Source organism: Fundulus heteroclitus, chromosome 19 (genome assembly GCF_011125445.2).
Source record: "Fundulus heteroclitus isolate FHET01 chromosome 19, MU-UCD_Fhet_4.1, whole genome shotgun sequence".
Lineage (NCBI taxonomy): Eukaryota > Metazoa > Chordata > Actinopteri > Cyprinodontiformes > Fundulidae > Fundulus > Fundulus heteroclitus.
Genome location: NC_046379.1, coordinates 22,718,438 through 22,734,937, shown reverse-complemented (window position 1 = coordinate 22,734,937; position 16,500 = coordinate 22,718,438). Strand labels below are relative to the sequence as shown.

The 16,500-nt window shown below is 40.4% G+C and overlaps 1 protein-coding gene across 2 annotated transcripts in view; it reads right to left on the bottom strand.

Annotated features, from left to right (window-relative positions):
- Positions 1-16,500, bottom strand: part of plekhh1 (pleckstrin homology domain containing, family H (with MyTH4 domain) member 1) — a 47,954-nt gene that overhangs the window by 19,741 nt on the left and 11,713 nt on the right. Inside the window, exons 3-9 of one of the 2 annotated variants that reach the window (XM_036150642.1) lie at positions 11,584-11,646; positions 9,526-9,675; positions 9,350-9,433; positions 9,150-9,231; positions 6,261-6,443; positions 4,521-5,281; positions 2,570-2,648 (exon numbers count right to left, since the gene is read on the bottom strand). In XM_036150642.1, the coding sequence (XP_036006535.1) occupies positions 2,570-2,648; positions 4,521-5,281; positions 6,261-6,443; positions 9,150-9,231; positions 9,350-9,433; positions 9,526-9,675; positions 11,584-11,646 (1,402 nt within the window). The remainder of the gene's footprint in view (positions 1-2,569; positions 2,649-4,520; positions 5,282-6,260; positions 6,444-9,149; positions 9,232-9,349; positions 9,434-9,525; positions 9,676-11,583; positions 11,647-16,500) is intronic. The other variant, XM_036150643.1, reaches the window with a different exon arrangement.

Here is a 16,500-nt window from a genome sequence, read left to right as displayed (position 1 = left end):
ACAGTTGAAGCATTAGTGACAAACCTTTTTTTTTTGCGTTGTTGAAAGAAAACTATCTGTAGACAGAGAGTTTTGGTGACGTAATGGAAGGTTTCCTTAGAAAACGTTTTATAGCTATGGTGCCAGTTATACTTTAACTGACACCGATGGCAAACCATAATGCCGGCCCCAGACAAATTTTGAAAAAATGCCACCAAAGTGGGCATTGCCAAGAGACCCTAAAAGAGGCTTTGTAAAGCCCAGCGGGCCAGAGTGTTATCAGTTAGAGCTGCTGGCTCAAGGAGCTGACTCAGCAAAGCCGGAAGCCGGCTGGCACTGCCGAGGCAGTGGAGGACAGAATGGGTGCAGTTTCTGTGTGGTAAAGTGATGTTAGCAGCATCATTGCTAACAAGGGCTAGCGTTCAAAGCAGTAATAAACATTAAACACTATCGATCAATGCTCTCAATGCTCAAATCCAACTTCTGAGTCTGACTCGCCACGAGGGAATGTGTCTGACTGAGATGCTTCTATACCCGAATGCGGGGCTTTGATCACAAAAGCGTGTACCGTTTGAGACAATACAAAAATTCAGCTGCAGTAACCACTGTTCAACCCTAAGAGGGCAGCACTAAGATGGTTTTCAGACAAATGTGACAGAACTAAACAGTCTTACACAAAAATGTAAAAAATGCACAGTGACATTAAAGTAGCATCCTTAGGTCCAGTATATACAGTGTAACACCCCCCCCCCCCAAAAAAAAAAGAAAGAAGTAGATTTTGGGGTGAGTTACGCTTTAAACACAAAAAGCGAAAAAGTGAAACTTTTAGTGCCTTACATTAGCCGTGTTTTCATCCACTTCTCATGCAAATTTTTAGTGAATTTTTTAATGTTGCAAGAAAGAAAAAGTGAAATCAGATGTGTTTCCATCTACTGGTTTGTAGCAAGTTACCTAGGCGATGCAAAGCGTAATATTGTCATACGTTGATGTCGGCTATAACAAACATAATGTGGAGGTTACAAACTAGCGCTGACCACAGATCAGTAATGGAACATTGATGAATGTGTTGCTATTTTCATTTTTTCATGGATGAGACCAAGAAATGCTCGAGTCTCTTCGTCGGCCCACACGTACTTGTTGCTTTCAGCCCTGTTTTCAGCGGTTATGGGAACATGCAGGAAGACGCCATGTCAGGTAAATGATCGCTACATCAGAACATTTTCGACAAATTTGTTTCCATCTCTTCTTTAGCGCATTTACTGTTTTTCAAAAAAGTGAAAAAAGTGAGCATGAAACACCTTTTCGCAAAATTTTCCAGGTTACCATAATTCAAATGTCAATATTTCAAAATGCAAATAAAATAACATTGAAGGAAACACAAAGATTCAGTACAAATACCACTGCATGGTGTACTTACATAAAACATGCATGCCATGGTAATATCGTCAGCAGAAATTACAACATCTATCATCTAGTTTATTGAATTAAAAAGGAGGTGGTGAACTGCAGGGTGATCAGGGTTGCCAGGGAGCGCTTTTAACTCCCTGTGTTGCACGGCGTCTGTTATATCTTTGGCAACATTTCTCCTGACTTCTTCCTCCTGACTGGACTAACTTCCATTAAAAACTTTCCCAGATGAGCTCATGTTCGAGTTGAAGACCGTACCGTCACAATTTCTTTCTTAAGTGGCCATTGAGTTATGCACTGATGCCTGAGTTTGTTATTTCAATATACGTATATACAACGTTTAGCTTTGCCCTACTGCTGAAAACAGAGAATCGGGTGCTTAGTTTGGAGTCGGTCAATTAAAACTACTAGATGTGAGGGATATTGGACAAAGAATGTGATGAAAATCAGGACTGCCAGGTTCTGAAGAAGAGGAAGACCGCAGAGAAGATTCATAGATGTAGTGAAGAATTTGGAGGCTTTGGTGTGTCAGAGAAGGATGTTAAGATGGCTCATTTAATCAAAAACAGTTTGAGACCACATGAAAAAGTAACTTACATAAAATACAATTTTAATGAGGTACTTTTAACTTGTGCTTGAATAACATTTTAAACTGTTAGTTTAATTGTATTTAAGTAAAATTTCATCAAAGTATCTGTACTTTTTCTTGAGTATATTGGTTTGGTACTCTTTCTGCTTCTGGGTGCAAGAAAGCCCTGACAAAAAGCTATTTCACCCAAACTGTGTAATTTCGCTGCTGCTGATTAAAGAGCAGCTCCAAACTTTTCTCTTCTTCCCCGTCCCTTCTTTTAAGATTGACAGCCACTGGGGGGAGGGGGAGGGGTAGACACCTGCACAGGTGAGAGCAGCCTAAGGCCAAAGGAAGTGACATCAAAAGCACCAAAGACTGTGCCAACAAAGCCACCTCAGCACGTTAAGCATCAGTTAAATGACAAGTCTCGTCACTACTGACTCACTTCCCACATAGGCAACCCCGCTGGAGCCCATAACACATTAATGAGCACACACAGGGTTAAAAAACAACTAAAACAGAAGGATCAAACTCTGTGTTTGATTACTGTTATAGCATCAGCGTGGTAATGAATGAGAGGAAGATTCTTGTGTTCAGTTGTCAGGCACTCACCTCGTCCAGGGCCCCTGGCTATGGCCCCGGCCTCCGATACTCTCATTCCTGATTTTGCCACAGCGTAGATCCGACTCTCCTGCAGGGAGCAACACAATCAGAAATACTCCCGCTTCATTTCCACCACTCTTTCTATAGAAAACCTTAAAAATATAGGTTGGGGTTTTTGGAATCTTTTTCTCTATTATGCCCTTCTGGACAAACGCCTAAGGACAGGGGAGAAATTTAAAGACGGATCATTTTGTGCTACTGGATCAAAACCAGGTTGTAACCTTAAAAGGTCAGAATGTGTGCAAAAAAATGTGTGTGTGTGTTTTTTTTTTTCACTGTATGTTCGTCACAACCTCTTGGTGGTAAAGGTAAAACGCCTTTCTGCAAAGCCTCTCCTAATGATTCATTGCTGTTGAGGTTTAACACAGCAAGACATTCATCTTAGGTTTCTCATTAGTTCCTGAGAGGTTTGGGACAAAAAAGGTTCAAGAGGTTGCTCTGAAGAAATTGTTACCCGCCCGGAGCTGTAGGATGTGACTTGTAAAGACAAATGCCGATCCCAGATTCCAATTAAGGCCCTTACTGATGCTAACTGCATCTCCTCATGCACTTTTCCATGTGAGCAAAACACGCGAGACATTAAAAGGTGAAAGGCAGTTTTATGTTATGGTCAGACAAACTAGCTGATCCTGAGGCTCTCCACCCAGGTGAGCATTAAAACCTCATTTTAATTTTTAAATTAGGTGTTAAAGCTATGCACTAACCTAGTTTAGACGAGTCGATGATGTGTGTAAACATAGTCATGTAGGCCTATATATTTCATCTATGCTTGGACTAAGAAAACCGCCTGGAATAAAGTAGTCTATACCTGTACTTCATTTTACATATTGGAAAGGACCACAAAAAAGTTTGTAAATCATTCAAAGAGTGTCAGAACGCATAAATTGAAACTCAGTTCATTACATTTTTAGTTGTGATATTGCTGTAAAAATATCACAGAGAAGAGAAGATGATATTTACATGTTTACTCTGTACTGACAGATTAATCTCCTGTTTCATTAAACAATCAAGCTGTTCAGTACGTGACCTGACAGCACGTCGTTTCCACGTCTGCAGAGGCCAAGTTTAGCTTGATGGCATTTGTGCAGCAAAAAAAAATCGTCCTGGACTTATATATTATTTACCTGAATGTGAGTGTCTTGTCAGATAGCTCAGTTAGAAACGCTCTAATTAGTAATTGAAGATAGATGATTCTGAGGCTGGCTGCTGTTGCTCTGTTTTTCCTTTTCTTTTAGTTTGCACATCAAAACTGGCTAAAACCTTTTAATAAACATCTTAGAAGTTGAAAAAGACCATTGTGTTTTAAACCAAATTCCCGACTAATTTAGCCTAGACCTCTGTGGACCATTTAAACATTATTTAGACTTTTTTTTCAACAAAAAGAATGCTCACTGGGAACATTACAGGAGGCATTTTCTCCAAAGCACTTTGAAGGAGGCGCCATCATGACGTGGGAAGCTTCTTCCTTCAATGGAGTAATGGAGCTACTGACGAAGCATGAATGGCATGTTGAGATGTTGCATCGAGTGTCCCTCATTAAATGCTTGCATCAGGAATGCCTAAACATGTTTGTTTAGGTAGAGGATCAACAAGAGCAGTCAAGCTTCTCACTAAAGACCTCTTTTTAACAGTTAAACCTGATTTTGGGCGGGGGGAGGTTGGGGGTTATATTCTTAAATCTTTGAACATCTGTTTGAGTTTAACTCCACTGCGATTATTCTCCATTTTTTTTCCTTCCTGCATTTTGAAGCTTAACCTAAAACCTGGTTGCGATCCAGGGGAACAAAATGCCCATTCTTTTTTGCCCCAGTCTTAACATTTTGATCAGCAGGATAATTCTACTTAGTCTTCTCTAAACCTCGGCAGCTAACAATCGAATTAGCCGTAGGTTGCTCTGTACCCATGAGGGGAAGCGATGCAGAGGAGGAGTTGGTGGCTTGACCATCTCCGGATCCAACTGCTCCAGCTCCTCTGCCAGTCCCACGAAGGAAACCCCGTCCTGAGACAGCTCCTCCGCTTCCGTCCCCTCCACCACCCCTTCCATGCTGTCAAGGAGCCCGTCGTCGATGTCCGTTTCTTCCACGAGCTGAGAGAACGGCGAAGCGGCGGTGGCTGTGCTCTTCAGGGTGGAGGAGGCGGAGGACGGCGTGGTGATGTCTATGCTGACGTTGAGCTGGTGCAGTCTGTCCAGGGTGGGCTGTGGCTGGCTGTAGTGCTTCTTGACCAGCTGGATGCTGTCTCTGGGGGTGAGCGGAGTTCGTACCTTGGGCAACGTCATGCTGGTGCCTGACTGATGGCCCGGAGGCTGAGGAGAAATGGGAAAGGGGTTGTTGGTGGAGGGCGAGCGGGAAAGGTGGGGGCTTGTGGGGGCTGCCGTCAGGGTCAGCCCAGGAGAGCTCGGCGCGTGCGCCATCTCGTAGGCAGAGGACGAGGACGAAGAGGACGAGGAGGAGTGAAGGCACTGAGAGCGGAACTTGCTGCTGAGCTCGTCAGAGGAGTTGTCTCTGTCAGAGAGCCCGGCTTTGCTCTCTGGGCCCTCGGTGAGCTCTGGTCCACTGATGGAGCCGCCGGGTCCATCCCTGATCCAACTCTGACCATCATAGGCTGTAAGGTCTCCAGGACAAACGCCTTTGCTCACCAATTCTGGAGTTCTTTTCACATCTGAGTAGACAAAATGGGGATTTATTACTTCTGTTAGTAAAAAATAACGTAGAAAATTTTAAAGTTCTCAAAAGTAACAGATTTTTTGTTTGTGTTTGCAACTTTATTGTATAATATATAACACTATATGCAATATGCATAATATAATGTAGCAACGTCACAGCTACTACAAGACATTGCTTGTACAATCATGCATATTGCATATTTTCTGACGTGTCGATCAGCTGCTGTTTTATCCTCTGTTTAACTTGAATATATAATTTTTTACCTGAATAAGCTATATTGTCAATAATTGTACAATACTTACTCTGGTTTTACTTTTACTTTTATTTTGGCCTTTTTCATAAGTTCATTCTTTGTTGCATTAGACTTAGTTTTAGATTACATTAGCTTGTTTTTTCTTTACTGATTTAGTGTGTAACTCTGTCTGTTACTCTTGAATTTTCCCACTGTGGGACAATAAAGGAATTTCTTAACTTATCTTATTAAGTACCTGCAGTAAACTGAAAATATACATAAAAGGAGCAGATTATAAAATACCTTGCAAATGTATTTATACAGCTTAAACGCCAGTGTATTTCATTAGAATGTTATGTGACAAATCCAACATTAAGTAACACATGATTGAGAAGTAGGAGAATTTTTTTTCCTAAAATATTCAGCCTCCCTGAGTTCATACATCCAATAGAATTAATTGAAGTTTGTGGTGATAACATGACGAAATGGGGAAAACCTCTAAGGGTATAGATAGTTTTGCAGAGCAGGGTATTCATCTTACACTTATCCTTGTTATCATTCAAATTTGAATCATTAAATACACAATACAAAAAATAAATAATGTCAAAAATACAAATAATTGTAAACACGCTATTGTGGTGTAATGTGTAAAAAAAATATGTTTTGTAAAATAGCAGCTTTTGAATTTAGCAGCCAGCATTTTCAGAACATAGTAAAATGGCACAAATTAAAGGCAGTCCACCTGTTGGCACGCTCTTGACATTAGAGGTGGCCCCGCGCAGAGCGGTCTGTCTCCAGCTGTCGTCCTGGGCGGGTGGCGTGCCGGGGCAGCTGGGAGGAAACAGCGGACTGGAGGGCACCAGGTGGGCATCTAAAACAGGAGAGGTAGCAGGAGACCCAGAGGAGGCAGGTTTCTCTAAGAGAGCTGTAAAATAAACCCAAAAGCAGCACAGAAGCCCTGAATCAGAGCTCCAGGAAGGTAATCGAGCAACTCTGTATATGTCTTTGTTTAAAATCACTTTAACTAAGAAAGAAAATTGTTGTCCTCTGAATGACATCCCACCAGTTAACACCAGTCTGACGGCACAATGGATGGCCCGTCAGCGTAAACACAGACAAGAGGAGGATTAAGGGACAGCCGTGGTACAGAGACGAAGAGATTGCTTCACTGCTCTCCCTAACTATAGGTATGTTAACCGAGCTTCGTACAGATGTAGAGATTGCATAGTTCAGCAGACTCTCCACGCAGCCATTCATCATAAGAAGCACCTTTTGCAGCTGTTTAAACACCATGTGTCCAAATACAGGCTGGGAACTGGCACCGACAGTGGACCAAAGTGTTAGTTAGCCACGTGCTGTTATTGTCTGGAAGGTTTGAGGCCTGCTGCAGAACATGCTGATCAGGAGAAAACCTCCTGAGGAGTGTGCACCTCAAGGCACATGAAGCAGAACATCACGGACAGTAGGACGAAATGAAAACGCCACTGATAGTGAAAATGTCATTTTTAAGAGAGCCTACAAACACATTTTTCTAAACGTCCAAGTTTTTTTTTAAAGTCTTGGACAATCTGGGGAAAGGGGCACAGGCACGGGAACAAATATGGGCCAAATATATTTTATCAGCTTTATGATTGAGGGAAATTAAGTCCATGGAAATGTGAGGTTTACGCCGCTGTAGAAAAATCTACATTGGTGATGCAGTATTGTGCAGTTTGGTCACAGTTTTGTGCAGTTTGATTAGAGATGAAATGCAAAAATACGCTAAGGTACCCGATCAAAAATGGACATTGTCGTGCTGCATTTAGAGTCCAGAAGAAGTGTTTGACTGCCAAGCTAACAATTCTGGGTGCAATGTCAGCTGTAGATCTTAGGGGTATATCTCTACCAGCTTTGCCCATCTAGAGACTGACATGCAAGCCCCAATGTGTGATGGGAAATGAATACACTATGCTACTGTAAACACTGGTGGTGGAGGCTAGAAAAGACTGGGGCGCCTGTTCACCTTCCTGCATACAAAGAGCCAGAACTAAACATTAAACGTCTTATAATAATGCAGATTTGTATGTTAGAATGGCTTAGACCTAAATCTAATTGAGTTTTTTTATTTCAGAACAAAGTTCTGAAACAACAAAGTTCATCTAAAAAATCCTGCTGGACATACCGTCTCATTGCAGGTAATGAACATTGAGCTCATTTTTGGAAAAGTAATGTATGAAACCTGGTAAATAATCTCCAGTCACCACTGACCGGTACTCCGTCAGACTTCTGTAACCATTAACACGTGGGTTTAAACTCTAAAGCTCAATCTGGAAACACAAATTTGCCACCTTTAGATTGACTAAAGTCAGCAACAGAATTGTGGTGGTGAAAGGCTGCTTTTAGAGTAGGGCAATTCATCTTGGTGTCCCAGCATGCATGCTGCAGAATGGAAAAGGGAACAGATCAAAGGTATTGGTTTTCCAAAATAACACCGTTATTTCTAAAATAACACCTATTTAAAGATTTGTTTCAGTGAAACATCTTAAAGCATTTTATGTGCAATCAGTAAGAGAAACCTTCACTGTTAAATTTGCACCTGTGTTTTCAAAGCAACGAGGCCGAGCTGGGTGATTAAACTCAGTTTTCTGTGGGTTTCTGCAGTCTTAATGTCACAGGATGCTTGTGCTGTAGGAATTAAATACTATTGGTTATGTGTGTGTAAATCCCATTTGCTATGAAAACTACCTGCAGTGAAATATTCTGAATACCATGGTTTTTAGATGCTTTCGTCCTCTTTAATTCCTATCCTGAATCTACTCTAAACAAATGTAAAATATGCAGCCAAGGAAGTTAGCAAGGAGACGAAACCCAGAAAAAGAACTCCGACTGTAAATGCAACAAAATAACCTTAATCGGTTTGAGGTGTTAAGATTGTGCCAAACATTTCCACTTGTAGCTCAAGCGGCACATCCAGACGTGGATTTCTGTTTTGCATCTATAATCAGATGTTCATAAACTGCACAAACTGAATAAGAAAATGCCAAACTGTTTCTACAAACACACAGATTTTTCTATACAGATACACAAATTACAAATACAAAGTTTATCTTATTTTACAGAGTTGATTTCCTAGTGCAGAACGTTTTTGACCCAAGTTTGTGCCTGCAGTCAGGCTGAACAATAAGAATTTAAAGGTGAAGGTTTATAAGACGGGAAATCCGAACCAACTCAAATGTTTTAGCACTGAAGAATTAAAAGAAAAAGTAAAATAGATAGGCAAAGCATCATCACGGAGGAACATTTAGCCTGTTAATAAATTAAAGTTCATCTAGTATGCTGAATGGTGGTTTTAGTCTTTTTTCAGGAATTTGCTTATTTCAGAAAGACAAAACCAAGGGGCATCCTGTAGCTGTGACAGCATGGTGCATTAGTAAAATTGTATGAGTGCTGAATTTACCTATTTTTCTGACCTCAATTTTAAATAGCCACATAGAAAAAATACAATTCTAAATTGCAATCGTCAAGATATTTTTTGTCAATTTTTTTTTTCTTTAAATATAGTGATGTTAATGCAGAAAAATAGATAAACCTGTCTTAAATAACATGTGACATTTGATCCCAGCTTGTTTTTAGCATCTTCAGGAGGACTCACATTGTAGTTTGTCTTGCAGCAGCAGAATCTGCTCCGTCTGCTTCACATTTGCAAGTTTCAGCTGCTGGTTCTCCAGCTCCATCTGTCAGCGAGCAGAAGCATACGTTTGTACCATAAAAGGTGAGGCGAAGTAGCTGGTTCTATCCAAACAAGATGCATCCATTTCCTCCGTGGATTCATCTGAGCGCGTCTGATCTTACCTCTCTGAGCTTAAAGGTCACCCAGTCTTTAATCTTGGCAGCCTTCTCTTCGATGATTTTTGCCTCTTGGGCTCTGACTAACATCTGTAATACAGAAAATAGGCTTTGTGGGATTTAACGTACACTTTAGGCATAAACAGACGTTTCTGTTCTTTATCTGAAGCTTCCGCCCGTACCTGCTGTTCCAGCTGGATCTCTAATCTCTTGATTACAGCATCCTTCTCTTGAAGCTGACTCGTCAGGTCTTGATACTTTTTGTACAGCAAGTTCTCCGGTTCGCCGGTTTGCACGTTTGCTGACTTCATCTTCTCTTCCATGACCTGGATCTGAAATGCAAAGTTCAAATCAGAATAATTGCAACTCATGTCAGTGTGATTCCTTTCAACAGGCTGTTGAAAAGGCGAAGAAGAAGAAGATGAACAGGCCATACGCCAGCTTGGCTCAAAAAAGCTTTACAAAGCCCTAAGGTGATTTTAGGTTTTCAAAGATAGGGTGCCATTAAATTACTATCTACAGTGAACACCTGGAACAGGCAGAAATGATGGAAAATTGACGATTAAAGCCGACAGCACGAGTGCAGAAGAAAGCGAGCTCATGTGAAATGAATGAGGTTTCTGATCCACAAACTGCTCTCTGCGTTTGACTTCAAAGATCCAATGTTCAGGATTTCTTCATAAAATAAATTAGAAGTGCACAAAACATTGCGTGTTTAACTCAATGTTGAATTCGACGTCGGGGTTGCTGGGATATGGAGGACCAGGAGAGTTACTGAAAAAGAAATAGGGAAGCCTCAGACCTTCCAAGCCCGTTTTCCCCTTCTGAAAATTTTTTTAACTCTGCAGATTTTCCTTTTGACTAAATGAAATGTTGGTAATAGATTTGGCAGAAATGCAGCACGATTACAGATCCAACACTCTTCTCTTCAGACCGCTCCCCTTTGCAGCTGATTCCCACATGGAATCGGTTTTCTGAGATAAGTGCATGCACAGATTAAACTCGAGACCATTTAAGGATGATTATTCAGCACAACGGTTCACAGCAGCCCTCGGCGAACTTCGACTAGCGCTCAAAAAACGGTGGTGATTTATTTCTTAGTATTACATTTTGCTCAAAAAGATTTTGCAGTGATCCAGCTTTCAGGTATGGCCAAATGGCCCAAAAGTTGGATTAAAATAACATATTGCAGTAAAAAAAAAATTATTATAGTTTTTTTTTAATTAATCCTCAAGTCCAAATAGGAAAATATGGCATGCTCAGCTGGATTCATTATTCTCTGTTTTTTGATTTACAAGAAAATTGTGATTTTATAGTGCATTCTCCACAATTTATAAAATCAGAAATTCTGTCTGACTGTGGGCTAAAGGAGAACAACTCAGATTCTTTACTTAGGCTTTAAAGCTCTAGATCAAAGAACATTGATTAATAAATTGGTTAATGGACAACCCTTGGTGTCAGACAGTTGTTTCCGCTAAGTCTGTACATTTCTGATAATGGACACCATCGAAGGGCATTATCCCGCTTATACCATGGTCACTTACAAAGGTAAGAAATATTAAATCAGTTATTAATACTTTAATGTTTTTTTTCATTAAAATCGTAATATTTTCACAAGAAGCAGGTGAGTTAACTATTTAATATCTCTAGTTGTGACGCATTGCCAAGGTAACCAGTGTCAACTGTCTTGCCTTTACCAGCTAACATTTGTGCCAGTGCAATAATTTAGGACAATCAGGCTATTTGACAGCAACTTTTTTTATAGGCGTGATAGAAAACTTTATAAAGGACACCCTACAGCAAATCAAGTATTCACCCAGACCGTGTTATACAAGAGTTGTCGGACGTGTTTCCATCAGTTGTTGATTTTAGGCACATTTTAAAATATTGTGTTAGAAAAAGGTTGAAGGAAGTTCAAAATAAAAATTCTAAATAACTTACCCAATTTTGCAAAAACGTTTTTATGTTCGATTTAGGTTGTTTTTGGGTTTTCAGTCATCTTTTTTTAAAATGGGGTACAGAAAAAAAAAAAATCACCACTGAGTATTTGTATACTTTGTTCAAGAAATCTACACCACTTACTAAATAAAATTGTTATGCCCTGAAACTAATTGACAATGTTGGCACTAATAGGTTCAGACGCCAAAAATGATTGCTGCTGTAATATATAATCACGTATAACATAATAATATTCATTTGTTTTCTGTGGTCAAAATAAGTCACATAAGTTCATCTAATACCTGTTTCTCAGCTTTCTCGGCCCTCTGGTCAGCTTCTGATACCCGCTGCTCCAACTCCTGCATCTAGAATAGAAGAAAGAAATGTCAAAACATACTTTAACAGCTGAACTTTCTCTCCCTGAGCGGCAGACGCTGATCCCAAGTAAGCTCTGACTGAGACGCTACAAGGAGCTTGAACATTTTGTCATGTCCAAGGGCGAAATTATTACAACACTAAAACATAGTATAGGAAAAAAAGTATAAAAGCATAAGGAATGTTGATGCTGACCACACCTTTGAAGAAATGGATGCAGGCTACTAGTTTGAAAAAAACAACAACAACTAATGGCTGGAAATTCTGTGATCTAACAACACCTGGTGGGAACATCTAGCAACTAAACTAATTAGTTCAAACAGTAACAGGCCAGAAACAAACTGACTCATCTTCAGGACGTCAGGCAGCACTGCATTAAAAACAAACACAAAAGTCTCAGCAATACACCCGAGAACACTTAACTAGCATTACATGAGAACACCCAATAAAGCAAAGCTGAGATAAAAATATTTCCCTTTACCAGTGTTTTATGTGGAACAATATATTTCACCCTGTAGGGGTAGTTAAAGAGCAGTTTGTATGTGTGTTCACCAGCTTGCACCATTTTTTTGTGCTTTTTAAGGCAAACGCTGTCCATCGTGACAGTATACACATCTCTAAGTACCTTCACACACACACACACACACACACACACACACACACACACACACACACACACACACACACACACACACTCCCCTGAAAGCTTAGACGGCCTGCCTTGGTGAGTTCAGTGACCCAGTTTAAAGGAGAACAAACATGCTAATGGATCTCTCTGTTTGAGAGATGCGTGTGAATTCCACTTCTGCTGTCTTCATCCGTCCTGCTTCCTCCTCATCACCTCCGCAAAAGGCCTCCGCTTCCACACAAACACTTCTCGGCCAGCTTAACACTCGCCAGGGAGGATCTGGGGTGAAGAGCGTCAATTATTGCTCGGATGACTCCCCACCTTAAAGTCGTTAAGAGTAAAAGGCTTCGCCAAGCTTCAGACGGAAAGAAGCAAACTGAATGCATCTTGCATTTGAGATCTAAACATCTTTAGAAAAGCGCACACATGATGTGAATTTAAAAGTTGGAAGGAGATGAGAGAAGTCCATGTGGGAAAAGGGCAAAAACTTTGCAAGCCACATCCTGCTTAGATGTCGGATAATGGAAGTTGGTCTAACCAATAAGAATGATTTCATATAGGACTGTCTACCAATATTATGGGAAGATTGATTAGTATATTTCCTCCACAGAAAATAGGCTACAGCAATTCAAACATCTTAAAGTCACATTTATCACAGTTATGGTTCTGTTTCAGTTTGGTTTTGGGCTTATGAGGACTTTTTCTGTTTATCACGATTTACGTTTCTGTCTCACTTTTAGTTTGTCACAGTTTGGTTTTTGTTTTGGTTCTGTCTTGCACTTTGCTCTATTTACTCTGTTCATCATTCAGTAGTCAGCCAGCCCCTGTCACCTCCCTGTTTATTCCCCAGTCAGTTCAGTCATCTGCTCAGACCATTCCCACCTGTTTTCCCTAATTAAGTTCCCACTCAGCTCACCTGTTCACTTGCCTTTATATACCTGCCTCACTCACTCATTTAGGCCAGATCGTCATGTCATCTCATTGCATCTCACTTCCTGTCCACCGTGTTTGTTCTGTCTGTCTCCGTGCTCCACCAGCTTGGACTCAATACAATACATCTGCATCTCCTGGTTTGTTTTTTGCCTTTTTACATTAAACACCTTTTTTTTCGTAACTCTGTGTCCGGCTGCATTTCGGGTTCGCCAGCACCAACCGTTACAACATTACAGTTCATATAATACCCTAAAAAGTCCTCTGTTGAAGATTGGAAAGTTCACAAATTTGTATTTATTAATTTTTTTGCTCCAAAAAACATTTCTGCCCTTTGGATGGTGTGGGACATATTTGTATAAATACATTTGTATAAATACTAACCTAAGCCTGCATTATAGTCACCACATATCACCTTATAATGCCGGCCTTTTCTCTCTCTACTCCTCTGTTATGAAATAGTCCACTTCTATGGTAATACAGCCATACATGATAAAAATCAGAGAGAAACAAGGCAGAGGAAGCTGTATTTATGACAAGATATGGCTAGTTACACATGGGTCAGTTACTCACGGCTTTTGCATAAATTAGTTGTAAATGGTGCTCGTTGTTTTTGCACAAACATGTTCAAACAAGTGTGTCCATTAGTGGGGTTAACATTTCTATTATTTTAATCATGTTTTTGTTTTGTTTTGTGTCACCGATCTATGGCAGCCTGGCCTCTGTCAGTCTGCCCCAGGGCAGCTGTGGCTACTAACATAGCTCACCACCATCAGGGTGGGAATGTGTGTGAATGGGTGACTGACTGACTGAAGTGTAAAGCACTTTAGGGTCGTCAAACTAGTTCAAGTGCTGTACAAGTACAAGCCATTTACCATTTCACCATTTTGACTGGTGCTGTATGACAGTTTTGGTGAAGAGGATGTTCAGGGTTGTTTTTAACGTTCTTCCTTTTATGAAAAGCCCTCTTTACGCAATGATATCCGGACATTCTACAGGAGTCCCAGATTCAGATTCAGAGTTCTTTATTAGCTGGTTGAGCTTTTTTAATCACTTGCTCAGATGCTGCTACCCCAATAAATGTTGGGGTAGCAGTCAAATATTTGACTGTCCACGACAGACTTGTGGAGATCTACAGCATCTAACTGCAAACACTAAAGACATAAACTTCCTCAAGAAGTACAGTCCACTCTGTCCCTTCTTGTAAACTGTGTTGAGTGTTACATCTTCAGTCCAGCCTGTTATCCAGGTCAACACCAATGCAGTAATACTCCTCCAACACCTCCACTTCTCCCATGATGGAAATAGTTACCTGAAATCTAGAATATCCTTTGTCTTGTTGACATTCAAGGTGATTGTTTCCACACCATGACACAAAAAGTGATGCACCAGCTCTCAATGCTCAGCTTCTTGTCTATCTCTAAGACACCCAAGGACTACAGCGACATCAAAGTGCTTTTTTTGTTTGTTTTTTGAGTGTTTCTGCAGGTCACAGTGCTGAGGTGTGTTGAGTGAACAGTAATTGTGAGAGCTCAGTCCCCTTTGGTGTGCCTGTGCTGCTGACCACCTGGTTAGACACACAACCCTTCAGCCTCACAAACTGTGGTCTGTTTGTCAGCTAACAACCATTGTTGAGGCCTCTACCTCTGTCTTCTGGGATTTCTGACAAGGCAAATCAGGATAAATTGTGTTAAATGCACAGGAGAAATGAAAAAAAAACATGATCCTTACAGTTCTCCCTACTTTCTCCAGATTACAGTGAGTTTGTTGGAGTTGGTGTAACTCCAACTCCATAAAGATAAAGCAAACTGCAGGGAACCCTGATAGTTGCTTATTTGCTAACCATCAGTCAGGAGTCTATCTTGGACCTTATTGATAAGGGATTACGAATCAACAGATCTACAATCATTGAGGACTATTGGGTGAGTATAGCTGAAAAGGGTGGAATGTCTTCCACAACACTGCAACCTTCTCCAGAGTCAGGCTAAGGTTGATGAGATGCTGCTGAATCTGACCTTTGTGAACTGATCTGTTTGCTGTTAAAACATACCAAAACAGAAATATTCCTCTCGCTAAAACTTTGACTACTCTCTCTGTTTTTGAATCTAAAGCTCTGAAAGTTAAAGCGGTCATTGCCTGTGTAAAAACAGAGATGGTTCACAATACAAAACCATCGAAGGCAATTGAGAAAATAGACATAGGCCACAGTTAGTCATGCTTTCAGTTAGGCATGAGTCCGGTTCTTTAAGTAGATCTTGGTAGAGCACCACATCCAACCACATCCTAAAACATTTAAAACATCCTACAAAACAGCTACACAGACTACAAAAGAATTTTGGATTTTTGAACCAGTAAAAGAAGCTCAGTCAAAAAAAAGTGTCCGTACACACCGCAGTAAACCTTGTGATTTCAGCATAATTTATTCTTGACTAATACCAACGGCTAACCAAGACTGTCAGGATCCTCAAACCATCTGAGGCTAGGGGAAGAGATTCATCTAATTGCTTTTAAGCTCAATTAGTTAAAAAAGGCCAGCCGCTTTAGGCTGCGTTGCATCTGACGGAGATGTGAGTTAGTGGAAACAGTCTTTAAAGGCTTCAACCTATGAATTTGATACATGTGGCAGAAAGACTGGAGCAGAAGCTATTCTATGTCGCTCTGTGGCAAGCAGGGGGGCGGGGTGAGAAGTTCCTCCTTTAGATTTAAAGAGACCGCACTAAAACAAGTTGCTCTCAGATACACCTCAAAACAGCACGATATGTCCCGTTTAAGTATTTCATGGATTCTCTTTCCAATGTGTGTTGTCGCCTTTAGTTTTACTCATTTAGACATATTAGTTCCTGTGTTAGTTTTACGTGCGTCACATGGCATATCTAGCGAATACTCAAGTTTAATATTTCTAGTACGCATTTGTGTTCAGTTGTGTGATTCTTTATTCTTTCCTGTGTTTTTCATAGTTACCATTGCTTTCCTTTTTGTCTCAGATATATTTTCTTGCTGAACTCTAGGATTTACAAAGTTTTTTTTGATTTTCCTTCTGCAACAATTCTGACCTACCGGCATCCTCTCTGCAGTTAGATCCTCCATAAACAAAATTACAACCGTATGTAATGTAACAGCACTCTATGGTGTCGAAGTTGTTATTGAGGGAAGGAGACTGAAAGGTCAAAATAGTTTTCTTAGCAAAGTGTTAAAAATGTAGTTATGGGAAGATCCAAAATCCTACAGAAGCATGTTTAGGCAAAAACAACCAAAAAAACAACTAATAACAGTGATATTTATTGTG